The sequence below is a fragment of the Protopterus annectens genome, chromosome 11.part0 (assembly GCF_019279795.1).
Source record: "Protopterus annectens isolate FY-2018-M chromosome 11.part0, PAN1.0, whole genome shotgun sequence".
NCBI lineage: Eukaryota > Metazoa > Chordata > Ceratodontiformes > Protopteridae > Protopterus > Protopterus annectens.
The window spans coordinates 702182561-702208571 of NC_056745.1; the positions used below are offsets into that span (position 1 = coordinate 702182561).

The 26011-nt window shown below is 40.9% G+C and overlaps 1 protein-coding gene across 4 annotated transcripts in view; it reads left to right on the forward strand.

Moving 5' to 3' along the window:
* Positions 1–26011, forward strand: part of LOC122815561 (DENN domain-containing protein 5B-like) — a 1792502-nt gene that overhangs the window by 1545459 nt on the left and 221032 nt on the right. For all 4 annotated transcript variants that reach the window (XM_044088154.1, XM_044088155.1, XM_044088156.1 and 1 more), the window contains one exon: positions 18766–18847. In XM_044088154.1, the coding sequence (XP_043944089.1) occupies positions 18766–18847 (82 nt within the window). The remainder of the gene's footprint in view (positions 1–18765; positions 18848–26011) is intronic.

A 26011-nucleotide genomic window follows, 5' to 3' on the forward strand; every position in this document is an offset into this window, starting at 1 on the left:
ATATTGATATACAATGTGCCATTTATGACATACTTATTAAAAAAAGATTTGTCTGTGAGAAAAGGCAACCTATACTAATAGACATTCAACAGGCCACACACTGCCTTGATGCACTTATTATCCCTGAGACATAAAAGGGTACTGAAAATGGGATATGTGTCTGGCTAAGCAACACCCACATCACAGGAAGATCCTATCCATTCACATTAAAGCCCTTCTGTGCTCCATACAGAAGAACATGCAGAGACATGCAGCAAACTATATGATGCCTGACAGTTGTTGAAAATAAATCTCCAAGCTATGCATAACTGATTAGGCTTTACTACTCAAAGCCAAACACCATTTTTTGGTGGTGCTTATTTCCCAAATCAAGGTTTTCTGTGATTGGTTTAATAAGTGACAAAACTATTCATATATTGCAAGTAGGCAATGGGCAGGATTGTACTAATGGATGCTGTTGATATGAAAGTAGAATGTCCATTTTATTGTCAGATGATGCTTTTTTTTCCAGGGAAGTAAATATGACAACTATTGAACTTTACTGCAAGAATCGTAACAATTGTATTAACTAATTTAATTTATTAGTCAATACGTTAATTAACTTATTTATTTTATTTATTTAACATTTGTTTGGAAAGTCTGACTTGGAAAGAGCCAATTTTCAGAGGAGGCCCGGGGAGTAATGCTCCAGATTGCATGTCTTTGTAACATGGGAGGAAGCCGGAGAACCCAGAGGAAACCTACACGGACGCAGGGAGGACATGCACACTCCACACAGAAGGCACCCCAGCTGAGAATCGAACCGGAGAGAACCTCTTGCTGTGAAACGACAATGCTACCTCTGCACCACTGCACAGTCCATACTTGTGTAATAGTCTATACAAAGGTGCCATTTCCTCTTAAGTGGGAGAATATTTTAAGGTAAATTTTCAATATCTTGCTGCTAGTATTTCAGAATTACATAAAGACAGTTCCAGTCCCCCTTTGTGTCCAGTTGACTCTGAAAGTGAACCATTACCTTTATAGATAGAACACAATATGTTCTGTAGTCCTATCTCGCCTTCATTCTTACATATGGGTTTGGAGCCGATCCTTGTCTCTGACTCAGCTGATTACAAAGCTCAAAGTCTCTTAGTTGACTCGTGGCAAGGAAGGTATTCCGTAGTGCACTAATAAAATCCCTAGATGTCGTTTGCCGCGTCTATGAGTTCAGAAGTGCTTCTTGCTTGGCTGTAGCTAAGTTGAAAACTTTTCTTTATTATTGTATTTTACTGATATTTCTTGACATAATATAGCTAGTTATACTCAATATTAGGGATAGTTATTTCATAGGTAGTATATAGAAGTGTTTTTACTTAGTTTTGAGAACTTCATTAGGCCCTTATTGTTCTCCGTGTGGTATCCTGTGTGCTAGTTTCTAATGTAGTTAATATTTCTGTAGGTCCGCGTTGTGTTAGGACCTTGTTTTTGACATTTTTATAGATTAATAATTGTATGCAGTGTTGTTTGCCTTTTCATAGCTGCCTGCTGCTTAAGATTCTGTTTTTTTCCGTCTTAGCTTCTTTCTCCTTCCACAGCTAGGTTCGTTTAAGTTAGAGGATCTAGTCCTCTGTTTAACTTTGAATATTTCTAACAGGACTAGGCCAGTTTAAGTTAGAGGACCTAGTCCTCTGTTTCCCTTCTCTGTGTGTGTGGTTTGTTAGGGCTAGGCTCATTTAAGTTAGAGGACCTAGTCCTCATTGTTTTTGGTGTGTATCTCTCTTAGGGCGAGGCCTGTTTAAATTAGAAGACCTTATCCTCCTCCTTACTGTTTCATAGAGCTCTTATAGCCATGTCAAAAGAGTCCAAAGACCATAAACCTTTGGGTTTTAAAAAGTGCCTTAAGTGCTCCCAAAAAATGTCGATTACAGATGGTCATAGTAATTACTTTTATTGCCTCAGAGCCATTCACCTGCAGGAAACTTGCTCTTTCTGTCACTCCTTTAGCTCCAGAGTTCTCCAGGAGTGAAAGAAGAAGTTAATTCTGAAAGGTCTCCTCAAGCCTTCCTTCGAGGAAGACTTAGCAAGCTCTTCATCTTCAAAGTCTCATTCATCTAGAAAAGAGAAGGTCAAGTCGGCCATGAGACATTCTCCGGCACTGACTGTTTTGTCTGAATCTCCTCAGTAAACATTAAAACTGGATAAAGCATCTACCTCTTCGCCTCCACTGTCCTCTGAGCCGATCGAGGTGGTCATTGTTGACACTGCAGTGTCGGCCCCAAGCCTTTTGGAGCCGACTACTGAAAAACTGTATCGGAGCCGGTTCAGAGATCTTTTGTCGGTCTCCCCAACTTTACAAACTCCCATTTTACAGAGATCCAGGTCGCCTACTCTGTCATCCAGATCCTCCAAGAGCCTTTCAGAAGAGGATGCAGAGAGAGTAGTGCTTAGACTCTTGAAGTCGTCTGCTTTGCCCAAGTTGTTGGCTCTGACCCAGTCAGTTCTGGAGCCATCTGAGTCCCTTCTCCCTGTTGGGGTTCCACCTCCAAGCCGAGGCAGGCCTTCGGAGCCAGAGATTTTGGTGCCACTTGTTGTGGAACCCTCGGTTCCAGCTCCTTTTGTGGTTGTCTTGGAGCTGAGTTCCACTCCGACACCCTCGGTGCCGTCCATGGTGTCTAGGAGCCGAAGCTCTCTGGTCGGCCCCGACACGGACACTTGGACTCGAACCTCTTTGTTGCTGAGTCTCCCTCTCGATGCGCCGGCTAGGGTGAGCTTGGGCCCTACATCCATCTCTGAACCGATCGTCCTGGAGCCTAGGACTACCGCCATTTCCTCGCAACTGGGGCTGTCTTTGGAGCCGGAGAGATCTGCATTCGAGATGATGAGTAGCGTGCTGCTTTGGTCATCAGCTCTGCGCAAGGGTATCGATACTCTTCCCCCTCAAGCACCAACCTCTGTCTCAGCACCTTCTTGGCAGCAGAGACCTGTGGCCTCCATTCTTCCGAAACCTTCCCAGAACACCCTTCTGAGGAGCCCCCTTGGAAGAGGACATGCAAGAGGAAGCATGTAGATTTCACAGTTGAGTCCATCACCTCAGACACTAACCTCAAGGAGTCAGAAGGGTCCCCCAAGTCATCCTCTGATGATGTCTCCTTTGTAGACATCTTAGAGATCCTAAAGCAGAGAGGCAGCTGGCCCACTGTCACCCCTTCTGAGTCAGTATACCTGAAGGCTTTTGGGTCTCAACGTTCAGCCTCTTGGGTGTCTCCATCTTTTGATGAACTCATGGACCTGGTTAGTCGAAAGGTGTGGGAAACTCCTGATGCCATGGAGCCAGTCCCCAGAAGACCCAACAAATTTCTCTCGGCCCCAAAAGTGAAAGAGGTTTTGACCAAGGGCATGCCTGTAGATGCCATGGTGGTGGCGGAGGCCACTAAGAAGGAACTAGCAGAGACTTCATCTGTCCATCCACTGAACAAGGAGTCTTGAATGATGGATAGATAGGGAAAGCATATCTTCTCTTCAGCAGCTTTTACCCTCAGATCGCTGAACTATCTCACACATTTTACTAGGCTTCAGAGAGATCTCCTCAAGGAGCTAGGACATACTCTTCAAGGTACATCTACTGAAGGAGTCCCTGAGAAGGTGACTGCTCAGATGTTCATCGTGTTACACTGCTGCAGTCATTACACTTGGGTTATCCTGCCATCAGTCGGTCCTGCAGTCGGCCAGAGTTCCAAAGTCCTTGTCCGGCATAGATTGCTGTCACTTCTTCCCTGATGTCAGTGCACCAGGGGTATATAAGATGCATCCAACGCCATTTTCTTCAGTCTTTCTTTCCGCGCTGTGCCCGAAGCAGAAGCAGTTCGCAAGTGCCAGTCGGCAGACTCCTGAGATTTTCAAAGTTGAATTTCAGATCCGAAGTCTTCAATAAAGCTAAGTACCCCGTTGGGGAAACTTTTTTCTTGCCTCAGACCGATGTCAGAAAAGTTAATAATTGTATTTCTTGTGGGAATCAAATACCTCATAAGGACTTCCACTCTTACTGTATTCCATGCCTAGGCCCTGATCATGATGTCACTAGTTGTCGGTTTTGTGCTAAATTTAACAAACGTGCTATAAAAAGATGTTTTGATTTTGCTTTGCACTACTTTGGCTGAAGGTTCAATTATACCATGCTGTCGGATCAGCCGACAACCTCAATACCGAAAAACGGAAAGACAAGGATAAAGACAGGCATCCGAGGTCCAAAACCGATGACGAAACCTCTTCTAGGCCAGTCGCCGGTTCGCTGGTTCTCAGTGAGGCGCTTTCGCAGCCCCTGACACCCGCTACCTCAGAACCACAGGCCGCTTCCGACTCCCACGTGGAGGCAACTAGGCCTCTGGAAACTCAAGTTATTGGGCCTACGGAAACTAATCCCTCAGATGGGTCCGGAGCCGCAAGAGGCAGATCTCAACCCCAAGGCTCAAACAGACAACGACAGTTGGGCACCTCAACCCCAAAAGGAGGTGAGGACAAATCTCAACCTTACAGGAAACAGTCACAATGACTTTCCCCTTCGTACGCCAAGCACATCCCTTTTGGAAGCCCCCTTAGGGGGGAAACTAGCACTTTTTTTCTCAAAACTGGCAAGCAATCACCCAAGACAGATGGGTTCTGAATATTGTGTCTCAAGGTTACAGGTTCCACTTTCATACTTTACCAAGGCTAAAAGGAATGCCAGACCTGCCACAAAATCAATGGGCAGAGGCACACAAACAAATTTCAGCCCTCATGGACATGAGAGCTATTCAAAAAGTACCACAACAGGTACAAGGACAAGGATTTTACTCAAGACTCTTCCTGGTCCCCAGAAAGGACAAGGCCTGGAGGCCCATACTAGACCTTTCAATTCTGAATACTTACCTGGATATTCCAAAATTCAAAATGTTGACATTACAGCAGCTTCTACCCATGCTGGGCAAGAAGGCTTGGCTTGTTACGCTGGACCTCAGAGGCATACCTGCATGTCCCTATCAGACAAAATTGCAGAAGATACCTCAGATTCAAAGCTGGTACAATACACTACCAATTCTCTGCAGTGCCCTTTGGCTTATCTACTGTGCCCAGGGTCTTCACAAAGTGCCTGGCACCAGTAATTGCATTTTGCAGACAAAAAGGAATTCAAATATATCCATATCTGGACGACTGCCTCATTCAAGCAGAGACAAAGGACATTCTTCTACAGCATCTGGCGTTTGTAAAAAGGTTGCTAATTTCTCTAGGGTACACAGTAAATGAAAGGAAGTCAAAACTAGTGCCCTCGCAACAGATTATATTCCTGGGTGCCAGCTTAAATACAACGGCCCAGATGGCTTACCTCACGCCAGACAAACAAGTTCAACTAACTCAATATTTTCACTTACTGGCAAAAAAGTCCCATCTCCCTGCAAGAAAAATTCTGCAGGCCCTGGGATTCATGGCATCCTGCAATCTACTAATACCATATGCCAGACTGCATATGAGGAAATTACAATGGTACCTAAAAAGTGTTTGAACTCAACACTCTCACAGTTTAGAAGCAGTAATACCAATGATACCCTGCCTACAACAGGAGTTTCGATGGTGGGCACAGGCATGTCACCTAAACAAGAGTCAGCCTTTTACCCAACCAACAGCCAGGCAAACTCTAACAAGAGATGCTTCGGATTACGCCTGGGGAGCACACATGGCAGGAAAATGCATTCAGGGCAAGTGGACCACAGACCAGATGCATCTTCACATCAATCAAAAAGAGATGTTGGCTGTTCAAAATGCCCTAACAGCTTTCAAGGACTTTCTGCATCCAGGACAATTACTACTAAAGACAGACAACACCACAGTAATGTGGTACATAAACAAGCAAGGGGGCACTCATTCTTATCCCCTATGCAGGCAAGCCATGACCTTGTGGAACACAGCTCTAAAGTATCAAGTTCACCTGCAAGCACAATTCCTGCCAGGAAAGAAAAATACTCTGGCAGACGATCTAAGCAAAAATATCATGGACCCTCACGAATGGAAGTTGAATCCACAAATCTTCAGCATGGTAATGCAAAAATGGGGATGCCCAGACATAGATCTTTTTGCCTCCCCACTGAATTGCCAACTATAAAAATTCTGCACAAGGACTTATCACAAACAAGCATGGAAAGTGGACGCTCTCCTGTTCAGCTGGAAAAACCTAAAAGTTTATGCCTTCCCGCCACTGCCTCTCCTTTCAATGGTACTCCTAAAAGCCAGACAAGAAAAACCACAGATGATACTGATTGCTCCAGACTGGCCACACCAGCACTGGTACCCTATCTTAAGGAACTTGGCTCAAGGACCACCATGGATTTTGCCTCAAATTCCGCACCTTCTGACTCAACAAAACAGTCAGATCCTGGACGGACAGCTCAAAACCGTAAACCTAGCTGCATGGCAGATACATTAGCCAAACAGGTAACACCTCTCTCTAAAGCTGTTATGGATGTCATTTTGGAGGCCAGGAGGCCTAGCACCAGGAAAGTTTACTCAGTAAAATGGAAGAGATTCTGTGCCTGGAACCAGGCTCAAAACCCGACCCTCTTGTTCCAAACATTCCTCAGATTTTACAATACTTAACTGAGATGATGGACAGAGGCCTATCCTTCTCATCAATTAAGATCCACGCCTCTGCCATTTTGGCACATTACAACACTGATCCTCCTTTATTCTCTCATCCCTTGCTAAAGCAGTACCTCAGAGGGGCAAAAAACATAAGACCACCCCGGAGAGCACCAACACTGACTTGGGACCTCAATTTCGTTTTGGGAAAACTGACCCTGCCACCTGTTGAGCCAGCCAATACAGCCGATCTAAAATTTTTATCATGGAAAACAGCTCTGCTCCTGGCATTAGCTTCAGCACGAAGAGTCTCAGAGCTACAGGCTTTAATGGCAGTGGAACCTTTTATAATTTTTCATCAGGACAGGGTTTCTTTAAGGACAAACCCTACCTTTATGCCAAAGGTGATATCTAGTGTGGCTCTCAACCAAACAATCCATTTGCCAACTTTTTATCCAAACCCCCAGAATAAAAGGGAGAAACTTCTACATTCTTTGGGCATACACAGGCAGCTATGCCTCTATTTGGACAAAACAAAAGCTTTCAGGAAAACTAAGCAACTGTTTGTAGCATATGCTGCAGGATCACAGGGCAAGGCTATCTCAAAGCAGACTATATCCAAATGGATAGGACACTGTATTCATTACTGCTACACACAGCATGGAAAATCAGTCCCAAATACCATTAGGCCACATTCCACCAGGGCAACAGCCACTTCAACAGCCTTTCCCAGAGGGGTACCTACCAAGGAAATTTTGGAGGCTGCAACTTGGAGTTCAGTGCACACCTTTACCAAGCATTACCACCTGCCTCTTTACTCTAAATCCAGAGCAGGATTTTCTACTCCTGTTCTGCAGGACCTCATAGTCACTCCTAACTCTTTATAGACCAGCCACCCAACCTTAGCTTTGGGATTCTACCCAAGTGTAATGACTGCAGCAGTGTAACATGATGAACATAGTACAGTTTTGTACCTACCATAAATGTAGATGTTCGAGTCTTCACACTGCTGCAATTCAGGTTACCCTCCCTCCATCCCCTCTGAATTAGCTGGACTTATCTATACCTTTCTATTCTATACAACCTTTGTGGTGTATTTGCTTGTAACTGAAGGTGTTTTTATTTTTATATGTATATTTTTTATTAGCATTATGTATTGCCTACCTATTGGGGGCACCTGATATGTGGGGCAAGAAAAACTGAAGAAAATGGCATTGGATGCATCTTATATACCCCTGGCGCACTGACGTCAGGGAAGAAGTGACAGCAACTGACGCCGGACCAAGACTTTGGAACTCTGGCCGACTGCGGGACCACCTGATGGCAGGATAACCCAAGTGTTAATGACTGCATCAGTGTGAACACTCGAACATCTACATTTATGGTAGGTACAAAACTGTACTTTGTCTATAGGTTCATAGGTTGGTACTAGGCTATCGGCCCTAGGGCCTATACAAGCTTAGCCATAACAATTCCCTGGCTATTTCTTCCCACACAATTTATTTCCCTGGACCCCTGTCTAGCAGGGCGACTGACGTGATCCCCAGGGTGAATTTCCTTTCTACCATCCAATCCTCAAGGTTCCTTTTGAAGAGGGCCAAAGACGCGCTCTGCTTGACATGTATGGGCAGTCTATTCCAGAGTCTGGGGAGTCTCTGGGTCAGGCACCTATCCCTCCAGCATGTTTTGTTTATTGTGATGACAAGGTTTAGATCCCTGGAGCGTGTGGCTCTTAGGGATTGGGATTTCTTTAAGTGTAGCATGTCCAGCAACTCTGGGTTTGACATGGCCTTGTATGTTAAGCAGAGATTGCCTCAGAGTAAACGATATGCGACAGAGTATAGCTGGAGTTTTTTAAGGTGGTCAGCGTAGGGCATCTGCTTTAGACCTGTGATTCTTTTAGTGAGGTATTTCTGCGGCCTTTCCAGTTGTTGCAGATGTGTTGAAAGGTACATACCAAATGGAGCGTTGTATTCTATAATGGGTTTAATGAGGGATGAGTACAGTGGGACAATGACCTCCTTTTTTCTGGTTGAAAAGCCCTTAGTGATGAGGTGTGCCACATAGAAGGATTTCCTGACTGTTGTGGCGATGTGGTAATTGAAGGTGAAACCACTGTCCACCTGTGTCCCTAAGTCTCTTATCACACTTTCAATGTTTAGTGCACTGCCACCTATGTGATAATTCACGGGTACATGTATTTTTTTCAAAGGGGATAACTATACATTTTTTGGCATTGAGAATGAGCCCATGGCTCTGGCACCAAGCATTTGTTTCTGTAAGGCCCTTTTGTAGAGTGTCTACATCATTTGGGGATTCAATAATGGCTCCCAGTTTACAGTCATCTGTGAACTTTGTTAGCCAGAGTCCCTTAGTGTTGGCCTGTACTTCAGAGAAGTAGATGCCAAGCAAGAGAGGTCCCAGGACTGAACCCTGAGGTACTCCACTTGTCTGGAGTTGGATTTGGAGTCAGCTACTTTTACAGTGTGGGTTCTGTCAGTAAGCCAGTTGGCAACCCATTGAGTGACATAGGGATTAATGCCCAGCTTAGTAAGTTTATCTATAATTCCAGAGTGGGGGATGGTGTCAAAGGTCTTGGCGAAGTCCAGGTAGGCTGTGTGGACTGCCTTACCTTCATCCACGGCTCTGGAGACTGATTCGAAGAAGTCACTCAGGTTCAGGAGACAAGATCGGCTCTTCACGAACCCAAACTGGGTGGGGTTCAGTGTTGTAATGTTGCCAATGTCTTTGTTTATAAGTTCCATGATAATATGTTCCATGGCCTTGCAGATCAGGCTTGTCAGACTGATGGGGCGGTAGTTCCCAGGATCCAAGATGGATCCCCCCTTGTGGAGTGGGATAACTGTAGCTGTGCGCCACTCAGTGGGCACAAAGCCTGAGGTGAGGGTATGATTAAACATGACACTTAAGTGAGGTGCATCGTGAACTCCTCCATGAGGCTGATCTATGCAGCCGACGGAGCGAGTAGGGCAGCGGGTTTGGGAATTTCCCTTAGGAGACACTCCTGGATGCGCTTATGTAATTTTGCAGTGCCTTTCAAGTCTACCTTTACCAACGTCCCCTTTGACGGTTCTTCTCTGTTTGGACCTAAGGTAAAAGATACACTCACCCGGTGTGAACAAGAGGGGAAAACTCTCTCTGCTATGGGCGTATGTTTTACTGTCCCTTCTAGACCATATCCCAAGGGTCAGAGAGGTGGTAAAATTGTGGTTCAAGACGTCCCAGAGATTTTTCCCGGATGCACAGGGTGATTCCTCCTTCAGAGGCAGAGGAGGAGGAGCTAATGGTAGACATCACCCTAGAGGCAGGGGGTAGCTGTGCTTCTCTGGAGCCAATCGGGGGTCGCTTATCTTTGTATCCAGAAGCCTGGCTAAACATCACCCAAGACAAATGGGTGCAAAGAATAATTACCAGAGGAGACTCCATACCCTTTTTTCTTCCACCCCACACTCCCAAGAAGATCCCAGATGTTCCACCCAATCACAGGGATCAAGCAACTGTAGAAGTTCAAAAGTTGCTGCCAAAGAGAGTCATCCAAACTGTCCCCGCAGATCAGAAAGAATTCAGAACTTACTCCAGATTTTTATTATTATCAAAATGAACAGAGGACTGGAGACCCATACTGGACTTTAGCAAACTAAACAAATCCGTAAAGAAGGCCAAGTTCTGGATGGTGACACTGCAGTCTATACTCCCTCTGTTAGGGAAAGACAATTGGATGTGCTCCGTAGTCCTCCAAGATTCATACTACCATATAAAAATGGACAGAGCATTGAGGAGTAATTTACACTTCCTGCTTGGAGCCAGTCATTACCAGTTTCATGCTCTGCCCTTTGGTCTCACCATAGCCCCCAGGGTTTTCACCAAATGTATGGCGGTAGTGACAGCTCACCTGAGACGTTGTGGATTCCAAGTATTTCCGTACCTGGATGACTGGCTCCTGACCGCCACCACCAGGCACCTACGCCTACAAGCCAGAGATTCAACCATCCATCTCTGTTCCCAGCTGGGGATTACAATAAATTAGGAAAAGTCTGCCTTATCGCCCTCTCAATTTGTGACTTTTATAGGTGCAGAAATAGACACATTTGCCATGCTAGCTCATCTCCCTGCAGACAGAATTCAAAACCTCAGACAATAAATTCATAGTTTGCTTCCTCTACAGAAAGTCAAGGCAAAGACAGTGCTGAAACTCTTTAAGGACCATGGCCTCTACCATAAATCTAGTCCCACTAGCCAGATTGCATATGCAAATTCTTCAGAGGCTTTTTTCTCAGTGGTCTCTCCAACAACTGCTTCTATCTCACTATATCCTCATAACAGAGTCTTGCAAAAAGGACCTTCATTGGTGGATTCAGCCCGATCAGCTGACAACAGGCACTCCATTCCTCCCTCGCCAACCCTTTGCCACTGTGACCATGGATGCCTCACAGATAGGGTGGGGGGGGGGCATTATCTAGGCAGGACTGTCCAAGGCACATGGCAAGATCAGGAGGCTCACCTGCATATTAATGTCCTAGAAATGAGAGCAGTGCTTCTAGCGTTGCAAGCACTTCATGTCTCTCTTCCCTTGGGGACGATAACAATCCAATCAGACAATGTCAGTGGTATGGTATCTCAACAAACAAGGAGGAACCAGATCTTACCTCCTTTGTCGGGAGGCTTTTCATGTTTGGAAGTGGGCGATATCTTCCCAACGCTTTCTAGTAGCAACGCATATCCCGGGGACAACCAATGTGATAGCCGACAAGCTCAGCGGGGCAATATTGATGCCTCACGAGTGGTCTCTGAATCAAAAAGTAGCGGAACAGATCTTCTGCAAATGGGGGCAGCCTTGTTGCAATCTCTTTGCCAGCCCAATTAACGCCAAATGCAGCAACTACTTCTCCTTTATCCCCCCTCCGGGGGAATCACAGAGAGATGCAGTTGTTCACAATTGGCCCCTGGAACTCCTTTATGTATTCCCTCCTTTTCCACCCATATCCAAAGTGATCCAGAAAGCAAAGTTCTTGGGAATCAAAATGATTTTCATCACTCCTTACTGGCCTCATCAGATTTGGTTCCCCTTTCTCGGGCCTCATCTACTAGACGATCTATGCACTCTGGACCCAGTTCCAGACCTCTTGACACACGTCAGGCTCCCTTCACCCCTGCCTCCACACCCTCAACTTGAAAGTGTGGCTGCTCCACTTCCACCTCTAGTCAAGCGTCATGATTTTTCACCTGCTGTGACCCATATCCTTACGTCTTCGCACAAACCTTCCACTAGGAAGTTATACACTAGCAAATAGGGAAGATTTTCTATCTGGGCAAAAGAAAAAATGTAGATCCTTACACAGTATCTATCCCTGTGGTGTTAGAATTTTTGTCTGAACTTTTCCATCAGGGATCAGCTGCTGCCACAATTGGGGTCCAACTGGCAGCGATATCTAATTTTCATTTGGGACAACATGAGCCTAATCTGATGTCCCACAGATTATGTAAAACCTTCCTTAAAGGTGTTACTTTGCTGACACCTCACTTTCAGGAACCTGTACCTCCTTGGGATCTAAATTTCGTTCTGTACAAACTAACTTCCCCGCCTTTTGAACCCGCACATTTGTGTCAATTGAAGTTTATGTCTTGGAAGAGTTTGTTTCTAGTAGCTATCACATCAGCTAGAAGGGTCTCAGAGTTACAAGCACTGTCAATCAAGCCTCCTTATTTGATTTTCCACAAAGACAGTTTCCCTTCGTACAAATCCTTCCTTTATCCCCAAAGTTTCCTCTCGGACTAACTTGAACCAAACTATCAAATTGCCTGTATTTTTCCCTAATCATTCCAACACTGCAGAATAAAATTTCATCAACTTGATGTTCACAGGCAGTTACGGTTCTACCTTCACAGGACTAACAAACTTAGAAAATCAGATCAAGTGTTTGTGTCCTTTTTTGAGTCTAGAATAGGTCTGCCAGTCTCTAAGTGACTCTATCTAATTGGATTTCCAGCTGTATTTCCTTTATTTACTCCTCCAATGGAAAGATCCTCCCATTCAAGATTAAGGCTCATTCCACAAGATCCCTGTCCACATCTGCTGCCTTTCAAGCCAGCGTTCCAATTGACAATATTTGTGCAGCAGCAACTTGGGCTTCTCCTCATACCTTTGTTACTCATTACAAACTGGATTTAACCTCCAGGGGCAGAGCTTCCTTTGGTTCCATGGTACTCGGGAGTAAATTCCCGTGAGCCATGCGAGAAAAAGGTGCTAGGTACGCTGTCCCATATGTAAGAATGAAGGCGAGATAGGACTACAGAACATGAAGTTATGTACTCACCATAACGTTCCATGTTTGTAGTCCATCTCGCCCTTCATTCTTATGAACCCACCCACCTACCCCCATCCTGGAAGGATCTGGGGACAGGATAGTGTTGCCTTTGGTAGGGTGGAGAACTTTCACTATTGTTATTCTTTCTGGATATCCTTTTCTTTCTCTTTTATAGTTAGTAGCAAACAATATCTGGGGATTTTACTAGTGCACCATGGGATACCTACCTTGCCACAATCCAACTAATAGACTTTGAGCTTTGTAATTGGCCGAGTTGGAGCCGAGGATCAGCTCCAAACCCATATGTTAGAATGAAGGGCGAGATGGACTACAAACATGGAGCATTATGGTGAGTACATAACTTCTTTTTAAGAAAACATGATGAAGAACATTGTCATTTACTTCAAACCTTTGAGACTTTAATTCACTGATATTACATTCAGAGCTAATGATATCTTTGTTTTGGGTGATATGCAAAGTTTATATAATGTAATTTCTATTGTTCTTGGTTTGGTTTAAGGAACACATACTGACCACTGCTATTCTGATACTTGGATTTTTTATGTGAATCTTTGAATATTGTGTTCACACGTAACTATTTTATTATGTGAAAAAATATTTTCAGCAGATACAAGGTATAGCAATGGATGCTGCCGTGGCCCTCAGCGATGTGAATGTTATAATGGCAGAATGGGAAGATTGAAATTTCACTGTATATAACTGTGTTTTTCATGTTTTTGAAAAACTAGCATTTTATTGATAAGATTCTTTTTTTGAATGGTAAAAAACTTAAGATTTGTTGGAATTGTTTAAAAAAACATTTTAACAATGCTGCTAGTTTTTTTTACATTATTTTCAAGGAAAATAAATATGTATTATGTTACTTGACACATTTTAGAAAAAACTATACAAAATGAAAGATTGACTGCCTGCATTACAAAAAAAACATGACAACTAATCTCAGTACTTTCAGAATATACAACCCATATAGTTTAAACTTAACATGATGGAAAGTCAGATGATTAGAGTGAGTAGGCATGCTATTAGAGACAGTGTTTTTCTTGAAGAAACAAGTCACTTAAGTACAAATATAGAATCAGAGGGATCTTATCAGTTTATTGAAGGACGTATTAGCTGAAATTGCGGGGGTAGGGTGGGGGGAGTGGCTGTCAAATAAGTTATGTTGACTTTTGTTATGTACAAACAGGGACATTATTGAAGAAATAGTCAAAAATGAAACATTGGGAATTGTTCTCACCTACCCATTAGACATGCCAAAACTTTGTGATGTTATAACTAACAGTTGGCAGATTCTTTTAGGCAATACAAACATTAAAAAGGTTGTTAGATACGTGGCCCATTTTTCATTAATAAGAGAAGTCATATTCTAAAGTTTGTTTGGTCGTAGTAGTGCTAAGTCTTAAGATAGCAAAGGTTCAATTCACGTTTTGCTGTAACAGTTATAGCCAACGTTGTTTTATTTCTAAAGCTCCATTTTATATTATGCAAATGCAGGGAAGAGCAAGGAGATTCAAGGTTATTAGATCCCTAATTCTCAAAAGTATCATAAATGGGAGTGTACAGTGTATGCCGCCTTTTAGTTAGGCAGAACAACTAGGAATTAATAGTGTACATGTATGAGCATGGTTATTGTACTAGAAGAAGAATAAAATGCTTTGCATAGGAATTTGCAGGTTTGTGTTAATCTCAGAAGTTTCCATTTTCATTGTTTAGATCATTTAGAGATTGATATTGGAAGTTTTGCAAAATGTATTGGATTGCAGAGAATATTGGTATCAGGTGTAATTAAATGCCTCTGTCTCCATTTGAATAGTCACCTCAATGTTAGATTTGATTTAAAGCAGTGCAAGCTAAAACACTGTCAGTATATGCCATTTTTTGTGTGTGTATACTATTGTTTCAGTAATTTCACTTTTTATTTTTTTGTTAAAAGTAAAGTTTAAATTGAGTCATTTGATTTTACTTGTTTTGAGGGTACTTATTATATGGTTGATGAGTCATCAGAGACTGATGAAGTCTAAGGATGATAGAGCTTAATCCTATGCTTGTTAAGTGTAGCTCAGTGTGTCTACCTCTGATAGTGGTTCTTTTTTTGTGTGTTGTTTAATGTATGCCTAATAGTTGCAGGAAGAAGGTTTTAATTAGCAGGGATCACTTTGTTGAAACCTTCCTGTCTTCTGGATGAAACAAAATGAGGCCATTGTAAAGAAAGTGCATCTTTGATAACAGGCCTGAGACAGAAAGTGCTTGCTTTGTTTGATAGCTAACACAACAGAAAATGTGTAGCCACATCCGATATGTGCCTGTGTGGGCCTATATGGCAGGAATAGCCACCCAAAGAAACAGAGCTCACTACCCCCAATACACGAAGACACACACACACACACACACACACACACACACACACACACACACACACACACACACACTGGACACTACAGCGGGTTCAACAGATCCAAGAACTGTTTAACCATCTTCTCACCTCTATGGATAGCTAGCCACTGAAATTAGTATGATATTGACTAGATGGGCAGTCTTCACATTTCAGCTAATACCTGGCCATAGAAGTAGAACTGTCGTAGTCACTGGCTCACTGTGTATCAGGATAAACTTACTGTCTGAGGAATGCATCATTGGCCAGTAGAATCAGATTTTTGGTGATGGTTTTTGTGATGATGTGAGGTATTGCCAGCTGTGTCAGGAGATATAGGGCAGTGGATGTGTAACATATGCCAGCATAGCTAACTGGAGTTTTGTAAAGAATTATTCAGTAGACAGTCGATTATCCGAACTAATTGGGACCTAGGATAGTTTGGATAATCAAACTGGTCGGATAATCAAACATATAATTGAACTGAATAAAAAAATTCTAAAAATGTTTTGATGAACATTAAACAAGAAAAATAAACAAATTTACTGTAAGTACAAAATGGTACAGTATGTTATTGTGGTACAAGCAAATACGTATAATGTTTACATATTCAGACTTTATCATATTTTCTTCTACCCAAAAACTTTGGAAGGGTGCATTCAGATAATTGATGTTTTGGATAGTCAATGTTTGGATAATTGATTGTCTACTGTATGCCATGTGTATATCAAACTGATTTGTAAAGCTGCCTGTGTTAAATATGTACCAGCAGTGTGTCCTGCTGGACAGAAAATAAATATGCACTATACTGTTGTAACTGATTAAATGTATATATTGTAAAAGAGGATATTGATAGAGAAGAGATTAAGCTCAGTCCCAGCTAACTTTTAGAAAAATATCCTAAAATAATTAAATTACTTAATTTAGGCCATAAAGATTGTATCTTACAGGTCTCAATGCAGCCAAAGACAAAATGTCTGTACTAGGAAGCCTTCTGTATTATCCATAGCAGTGAACTAATTGCTAACCTGGAAGGGTGGAAGTGTTGAAATAGTTTTATGGCTTCCAGATGCTATAACACATCTTAGCAAAGCTGTATCTGTGTTTATGGTAACACATATGTGCGAGATTCTGATTCAGTTTCTAGTAAAGGGGGTGCAGTATGGGAACCAGAAGTCAGATGAGCAGATGTATGTGATGTCATTCTGTAATACAGCACTGAAATAATGACTAATACTAGATGGATCATAAGTCTCAGAGCAGTCTGTTTTTGAAACCTGACATAGAAGGATCCCTCACCTACTTCATCTTGCCTTGCTTTCGTAACTAACCATGGAACAGTAATTCTTTAGATCAGGCAGGAAAATATAGTGAGATTAGTCAAGTACTGTTTTTTTGTATCTGTGTGAATCTATTCATTTGTGTTATTTTTAATATTTCCTGTGATTGAAACTCTGGTGTTTATTGTAAATAGATGTTTAGTATTTTCATGTTCTTTTATTATTTATTATTAAATATATTTAAACCTTTCATTCTGGCTGCTCTTTTAGAGGATGTTTTAACCTTTGAGAGTACTTATATGTATTAGGTGACACTGTGGCCACTCCAGGAAACCTTACTGCATTGGTCAAACACTACCATTTGTATTAGTATTAATTTCTCTCTGTATAATGGGGTACCCTTGTAAGAGCCTTAGAGTAGCTGGCTTTGGAGTGTCCTAGTAGCAGTATCTACCTTATGCCCCCTCTGCATAGACAATAGCTAGTAAATCTGTGCCAGCCTTTCCCAGGTGTGTGTGTGTGTGTGTGTGTGTGTGTGTGTGTGTGTGTGTGTGTGTGTGTGTGTGTGTGTGTGTGTGTGTGTGTGTGTGAGCTACTTGGCGCAGGGACACAGAGCACTGGTTTCACAGAGAGAGAGTGGTGGAGGACTTGGCCTGGGACACTTGGCTGATGACTCAACTCTATAGCTGTGCCAGTGGGGAGTTTTACTGGGGGCCTAGAGAGAGACAGGGAAACCTAGACCCCTGACTAAGTGTGTTCCCTGTGTGCTGCTAAGAGCATTTGTACTTGGTACAGAGAGCTGCATCTGGAAATACTGTGTACCTATCTTTGTTCCAAGTGAACGTTCCTCACCATTGTCAATGGTGAGGATACAGGCTCATTGATTTCTGACCCAGAGGAGGGAACATCACAGTTTTATTAGCAAACTTGGCATTTGCTAGACTAATTTCTTTGAATCCTGCATTGTTGGACGTGTAACACTGAGTCTGACTTAGTGCCATGTCATATAAAGAGTACCTGTAAAATGACTGAACTTCAGAGGTAGGGAAGTATTCCTTTACCCCAAAAACTGAGTGATGTCAATGTTTGTATATAAAGGGCATTAAGGGTATAGGAAGAGCATCCCCTTCCCCCACAATATAATTACCTGTATTTTCTGTTAAATCCAGTATCCAGGGTTATTGACTTTTAACTGCAGTCATTTAATTGCTACGTACTTGACTAGTAAGGAGTTTACCAGTGACCCAGTCAGCAGACCATATGCTGATCAATCAGTTGTTTTCCATTTTGGAGTGTTTATCAACAGGCTAGCACTGAAAATAGGCTTCTGCTCAGTTGTCCGGTCCCAGTAAACAAATGTAAAATAAAGTAGTAAATGCATTTTGTTACTTCATGGGATCACAGGAGGTTACTAGGCTAATGGCGTTCAAGACTTTTTAAGCCTAGCCATTTATGCCTCAATTTTCCCAGGTATCAATGCCCACAGGCTAGAACAGCTTTGGTACATGCCTGTGCCTAACATCTACAAACTGCCCCTGTCCACAAGGGCAATAGGTGACAAGTCAGGGTGAATTTGCAATTTCCTATCCATTGGTCCAAATTGTATTTGAATAAGCTTAGAGAACAGCTCTGTTTCACATGAATGGGGAAGTTGTTCCTAGTAATCTAGAATTGGTCAATTACATGTGACAAGTCAACTTAGAATTTACTTCAGGATTATTTTTCTGCATTCTATACGTCATTCCTCTCGCAATTCTTTTGGTCCAATGTAATATCTTTTGTATTGCTTATGAGCTGTTTCTCCTCTATAATTTGTTCTTTTCAGTTTTTCTGGGTCATCAATGGGAATGGCACTGCCTCAATAAATAGTCCCAGTTATGTGCACAAATGGTTACTTTCTTTCTATAAGGGAAAACATGTGCTCTCTTTACCTATTGACCCTCTCACATTTATATAGACTGTGAAGTTGAGCAAAATGTATTTTCTGTGCAATTTGTATTACTGCTTTCACGATTTTAGAAGATTTTTAATTTATATGATGCTTGACATGTGCTCTTACCTGCTGGAGATGACAATGACATAGGTTAAGATGTTAAAATGGAGTGTGGCTTTATGGCTGTCAGTGTACCTTTCAAAATAACTCTTACAGTGCTCCTTTGCTGTGTTGTGTCATTTACAGTTGCTGCTGGTGCAGAGAGGAGGAGGTCTGATACTGCAATGAGTTTACCACTTCTAAGGGTCTCTCTGGTTCAGGACATGAGGTATGCCTTCAGTTTACATAACATAAATAAAGCTAAAGTTAAAGCATTTTGTGGTAGTAAAACTTGTGTCATTATCTGGTTGTGCTAGTATCATTTATGGTACCACCCCCATTGTTTGTTAGGAGTAATTTCTGTACTAGTCCCCAGATTAGGCATTCACATATCTCATGTCTTTACCAGTAAGGTGAAATGAGATTGTGGAGTTCAGGCACCCCAAGCACTGCTTTACTATCCATTAATTTAATAGCTTGAAAATCACAGAGGGACTGGGTGCTGGTTCAGTGCTGCTTTTGGGGTAATTGTGGATGAAAAGGCAATCCCTCATTATGGAGAGCAGTCTTATGAGAAACATTACAAAGCAGAACTAAAGTCATCTTTCCCATAGTTGGTTCCTAGGGGAAAATGGTAGTCCACAAGTTTGTTTTCTAAATGTTTTCACCATTTGTTCATTTTGATTTCACCCCAGTTTACATAAGCCTCTGGCATCCTTTCGGTTTGAAAAAAAAAATGCATGCCCTACCTGCCCTCTTTAGCAGTCGTGTAGTGCATGTATAATATTGTAGTGTACTGTAGGTTTCTCAAAATACTTGTTTTGGGGGTCAGTCCCACTCTACACATGTGTATCTAGCAAAATATTTGAATATTATTTGCATTAAAAGTATTTTTTTCATATAGGGTGGGTTTGAGTGTTTCAGTCTGTTTTGCATATTAAACACCTTATTTAACTTTGGTACAGTTTAGAGTTTTTTCATGTGTTTATGTTTGAAATGCACTATGATTGTGTGCTCATAATTTGAAACAGATGAATAATCCATTAGCACTAATGGATTTTCTAAGCACTCTTTACAGTTATGGATTTAATGTTTCTCAGTATCATGCCTATTAGCTGCTCTTATGTAGTAAATAATTCACACCACTTCAGAGTCAGTGTCATTCAAAGACATAGTCACCATAGCAGCAGTGACACAACATCCATGGCAACAAGATGCATGAATAATGTACTCATCAGTGTGGTCCTTCTGCCTCTTTGTCATATTTCAGCATCAACAATATGCATTTTCAATACAGATGACAAGTCATTTTCTGTATTAAAATTTACAGGCCATTGCTGATGCAAACAAGACGTGTATGCTTGGCTTAAACCTGCAATTTTTACTAATGTGCTACATAACATTTTCATAATGTGCAAGTATTATAGGTATTAAAATATCAGGAAAAAGAACTCTAAATACATATTTCCTGCAGCACATTTAATCAGACTGGGGAGATTATTAAGAAATGAAAAAGTTTTAATACTTTAGCTGAAAGATGTTGTAGCCGCTTTGCCCACTGAAGAAGTCTAGTAAGTCTGTGCTATAGTAATTTGTTGTCAGATGTGAAAACCTAACTACATATTGAAAAAAAACATTTTTCATAGCCATTGGTGCACATACTGTACATAATGCATGCAGTTGTATGCATTAATGCATCACAGTAAACATTCTACCACAGTAATGTCATCAGTTCCCAGTGCCTTCCCAGTTGTCAGCCTGGTCTACAGGCATATGCCCCAGCAATGATCTTCCTTACTGTCAAACGCAAAATATGCAAGTCTTCCTGAGATGGGCAGGCAGTAAGTGTAAGGCTGTGTCCCAGTTTTCATAAATGCACCCTCTTAGAACTTAACTTTGTTCTCCTGCCTTGTATCAAATACAAGATCTGACAGCAGTACTACCACAGCTGTTTGAACTTTGATACTTTCTTTGGCTTTGCAGCAGCCATCTTGTAATTTAAGATGGCACTAGATTCAAGTTACATTACAATTCCTGTCAGCCTTATTTACTAATAGCAACATCTAGAACAGTCTTTTCAGCCCTAAACAGTCTGTACTCCATGCAGATCATTTTCAGTATCTTCAGAGAGCACTAATCAAACCCATTAGGCACATATGGGAATGCTACCAACTGTCAAAAAATTATTTTTTAGAAACATTTTGCTCTTCTCCCATGTTGGTATAACCTTCAGTGCTGATAATATTAAAGGGGTGGAGTTTCCACTGCAAACAACTCCACAGTCTTTTTTTTTTTTTTTTTTTTTTTGATGCATTGATATACATGCGTGTATATATCTATATTTATATTTCGCTCTCTCTCTGTTTAATATATTTTCAGATTTTTATATCTGTACTGTGGGCACATTAAATAATTATGGACAGAGTGGGGGTGGAAGGACTACTAGCAAAAATTAGTAATGAAGAAATTAGGTTGATGACTCAGTTTCAAGCAACAGGGAAGTTATTAGGAGTGGAATGGATTCCGACAGAGATGTGGAAGATGGACAATAAAAAATAATAAAGATGTGACATTGGTTATTTAATAAAAATGGAGAGGGGGTTATCCTAGTCAAGGAAGGAAGCAGTGGTTGTAGTGCTTCCTAATGTGGGTAAATACCCATTTGGTACTGGGTCATACCGGACACTCTCCATTTTAAACCGTTATTTTCTAATTTGGAAGTCTCTGAATCACGTGTTTTTACTGGTAGTGCAAATCTGCACCTTCCTGCTGAAAGCACCTCTGACAGCCAATGCTTTGTGTTGGCACAGCCTCCTGCATTCACCTGCCCCCACACACTTATACACACACACATAATCTGACATGTATATAATTAGTCTCTGAGGTGTCCTCTTAGATGTCCATCCCCCTCTGAAGTCATGGATGATCAGTCAGTAGCAAGAGACATAAATGTTTCATTATTATTGTTCAGAAAGTGTATCATGATGCCACACCTATTGCTGTAGTAACTTTGTAACTGACTCAAAGTAATATGTAACAAAGTCTTCCTGGTGTCTCCTAGTGTTCTTCCTAGCTTTTGTCCAGATATCTTCTACGTGGCCATTAACAGGTATGGCAAGACATTCATTCATTCGATAGAATTAAAAAAAAATGTCAGACATTAACAGTTTCATACTTCTTATTGGGTTAGAAAATACACAAAGCTACAATCCATCATCTAGTACACAGGGAGCTAAATCATGGGACTGGAAGTGAGCTGGGCTCAAAGTTTTTCTTTGCTGTAAATTTTAAGCCTTTTTAAGTGACTTTATGTAATATTTAGTGTGTCCCTGATGTAGTGATCAGCAGTGAGAGAGTTTAGAAATAAACAGATTGTTATTACTACAGCTGACAAAGGGGCAGGGGTGCAGTGCTTGTTTGGGATACTCATGATTGTACTACAGAAGCTTTGCTTCAGTTGTCTAACTCACTGTTTTATTGTGGACTAGATCCCACACAATATTTCAGAAGGAAAATTAACTTTTTATAATGGGTAGATCAAGGGATTATTTGTAATACTTTACATCATAAATTAGAGGTGGAGAATCCAGTTAAAGCTTATTTTGTGTTGGTTCCTAAGACTGATAAGTTAATATCTCTTCATACCTCTCAGCCTCTTAGCACAAGAAATCTGGACAAAGCCATAAACAATGGGGTGGGAGTGTGTGTGTGTGTGTGTGTGGGGGGGGGGGGGGGGCACAAAAATAATAATTTTTTTAATTGTCTTATAAACTTGGAAAGTTGCTAGAATAACAGGTTTTTCAATAGCATGAATTTTCTAAAGGGTATGAAATCTGAAACTCTTTCTGACTTCAACACTGAATCAGTAGCCAGAAAGCCAACATTATTATGAGGAACAGACCAAAAATATGAGGCAAAAATGTGGACAGTTGAGATGTATGTGTCTCTTATTCTATGTAATCCCATTGTAACATTTTATAAGTCTTTAACTAAACTCATTTCAGTGATTCTGGAAGCTTGTTTTTGAACCTTTGCAGAATTATGTCACTTCAGGAATACAAGATACCAGTGAATTTTTAAAACTTGTGGATGATACTGTAGTTACAAAATAAATGTGCTTCTGCATTGGATATTAATACTTTCATTGCACTTGATATGGGCTGTAGGGCATTTGATTATTATTTAAATCAGTCCCAGCTTTACAGCAAATAATTGTCTGATTTGAGGTTGCATTTATTGGCACATAGTATTTTTTTCCCAGGTATGAATTTGTAGCATAGATATTTGAATGATTCCTTTTTATTATGGATAGGTGATATTCATGGGCTTAAATATTTTGATTGAATATTTAAATTCAAATCACTCTGGTATTTTTTTACATGCAATGTAAATTTGTTTGTCAGTTTCTTAGATGTTACAATTACCAGACTTATTTATAGCACTGTAAGCACTTCTGCTTACAGAAAATCCTTTCACCACAATTCTTTATTAAGGGTTAATAGCTGCCATTCACTTCACTTGAAACAAAATATACCAGCTTCACAATTTTTAAGATGCAGACACATTTGCCGTGATTATCCTTATTTCAGATATGAAATTGGTGATACAAATGTGTGCTGTCTACAAAGCGTTTACACACAGCCTGTTATTCAGAAAGCCAATGACTCTGCACTAGCTACCCAGAGATTTGATAAATTCATTTACTGAAAACAACACGTGAAGTCATCCAATAATAATACTCTGTTACTACTTGTGGTACAAACAGCTTTACTGTCAGACAGGTGCTTCTGGAACATTGATCCATTATATATAATGCAAGTCTTATTCTGAGGTGGTTGATTCAAGGCTTCCTGTGCCATAGAAGGGGTTGCAATTTGTTTGAACTTCTTTCTGTTTACAAAAAAACCTGCATTAGAATCAGTAATCAGGTACAGTTTACTGGTACATCAACAAGGGATTATTTTTCTTGTGGCAATTGTTCTTTATGCAAATAGGTTTTAAGAGTGAGTATTTTGTTTCAGTAAATGCAACAAGAGCTTGTAAGATATTTTATTACATACAGTGCCAGTTAGGATGTATATTTATGTATATGCTGCTGTGGCACTTTTTATGTGGGATAGACTTCTTGTCCATGGAAATGCATTTTCACCCATATGAGTGACTATATGCAAAACAGAATCTAGTGTATAATTTCAGACACCTTACCAAACACCCATCTGGTACATAACTTTTGTGGGTATTGATTCTGTATCTGATAAGTTTGACTAAAATTAAAAAAAAACTTCATCCCCCTGTCTCTTCTTAGTCATGCATACTAACCCTAACCCTGCCCCTAACTCTAACCTTACAGATGTTAATTTATAAAAATCTCTTTCCTAACTGTACCATTCCTCAAGTCACTCAGACACACACAAACACATGGAACATCAAACATGCACAATACTACAGATATTCCCCTAACTTAATACTTACTCTAAACCTTTTGGTGCCAATCATGAGTGTTCCATTTGGCTGCCTAGGGGATTCAAGTGTTTCCCAGGTTTAGCTCATGTTCTCTGGTCTTTCTCATATCAGGCTCCTAACACATAGGATTCTGTTCTTTGCTTTAGGTGATAACTCAAGGTGAATTTCTTCCACAGAGCATTTTGTTTCTTTGTTCTTTAGTTTGACAGGGTAAAACCCATTTCAAGTAGATATCCAGGGAGAAAAGTGCCAGCAGCTACGGTCATGACAAAACAATGTTTTGTTTTACAAAGATACATTACATATTTGTTAAGACATCTGTATATAAACAGGTAATTGTTCTGTAGTGACATTATATAAAGATAAAACAAGTTTTTCATGTAAATACCTCAAACTCACCGCAGATAGCCTTGTATATTCTGTCTCATTTCTAATAAACTGCTCTGTAAAAGAAAAATATGTCCCCACCTTATGGAAAAAAAATCCTATAGAATACCACTCCATAAAGGTAGCTCATCAACTGTGCTCACAAACTATAGACCAGTAGCCATTCTCTCACCCTAATCCAAAATCTTGGAATGTATATTCACTCCCAACTTTCTACACGCATTACTTCTCATAACCTCCTTTCTCCATCACAGCATGGTTTCAGACCAAATTACAGTACAACCACTACCCTTCTATGGTTCACAGATGTAATAAATCACAGTAGAAATTCAGGTCTACTAAACTCAGCCCATTTTCTAGAACTCTGTTTAAGGCATTCAGCATCGCTAGTCATCAAATTCTTGTAATTCTCCTCCAGTGGATATCACCCTTCTTACTTAATTGGTTTCTTAGTTACCTCACTGATAGAGCCCAAGCAGTGAAATGGAAGATGATTTATCCTGTTTCCTTCCTGTATCCATCAGAGTCTCACAAGACACCATCCTGGGACCACTACTGTTTAACTTATTTATCAGTGACCTAAACACAGCAGCCAAAGAGGCCACCATAGTACAATGTGCCAATGACTCCACTCTAATATGTGCTGGTAAAACACTACCCATGCTTCAAATACTCAACCATTGTCCTCCATAGAAGCTTGGATCAACAACTCACAACTCCTTCCTGATCCCCTAAAAAAAAAAAACTCTACTGTTCACCCCCAATTCTCTCTCCTTCCAAAAAAAAAACTACCTTTAATGTACTGTCATCCAACAAGACCAATATAGAACTTGTTCCCACACCAAGCTACTGTCTGTGATTGTAGATAAGCACCTGAAATTTGATCATCTTCAGCAAACTATAAAGAAGACACAAGAAAAGCTAGACTGTCTCTATAGACTAAAACACTGCTTTAATGACTCTGCTATACAAAATATAGCCTTTATACACCCCACCCTGTTATATGCTTCAACTATCCCAACAAATCTCGACTTCTCTCTGTCAACCAAACTAGAACAATGCTACAATAAAGTAGCCAAATCTGCAACCAACCAACAACATAGATCACATCACTGCCTGTCATTAAAACAACTACATTGTCTCAAACTAAATAATTATCTATTGTATTCAATTAATTACAACCTTCAAATTACTGCAAAATCCTGAAAAAATCCCATCTCTTCACTCAGCCTTACACTAGTAAGAGAACTTTATGCCCCACTGACAAATCATTACTCTCCATAACTAAACCTAACAGCAGTGCAGTTTACTCCCTGTATTCATACTTCATTGCAAGTAGCTGGAGTACCATCTTCCTCTTAAGGACAGTCTGCAGTCTGAGAGACTTTAAATGCCAGCCAAAGGAACACCTGACAGATAAATGGCTCTGCACTTGCACCATCCTGGTAAAACTGACACTAATATAGTTATATGAATTTGTGCCATAAGTCTCTGATGTGCAAAACTTAATGTACTGTTATCACAACTATACCATTCTCTTTCA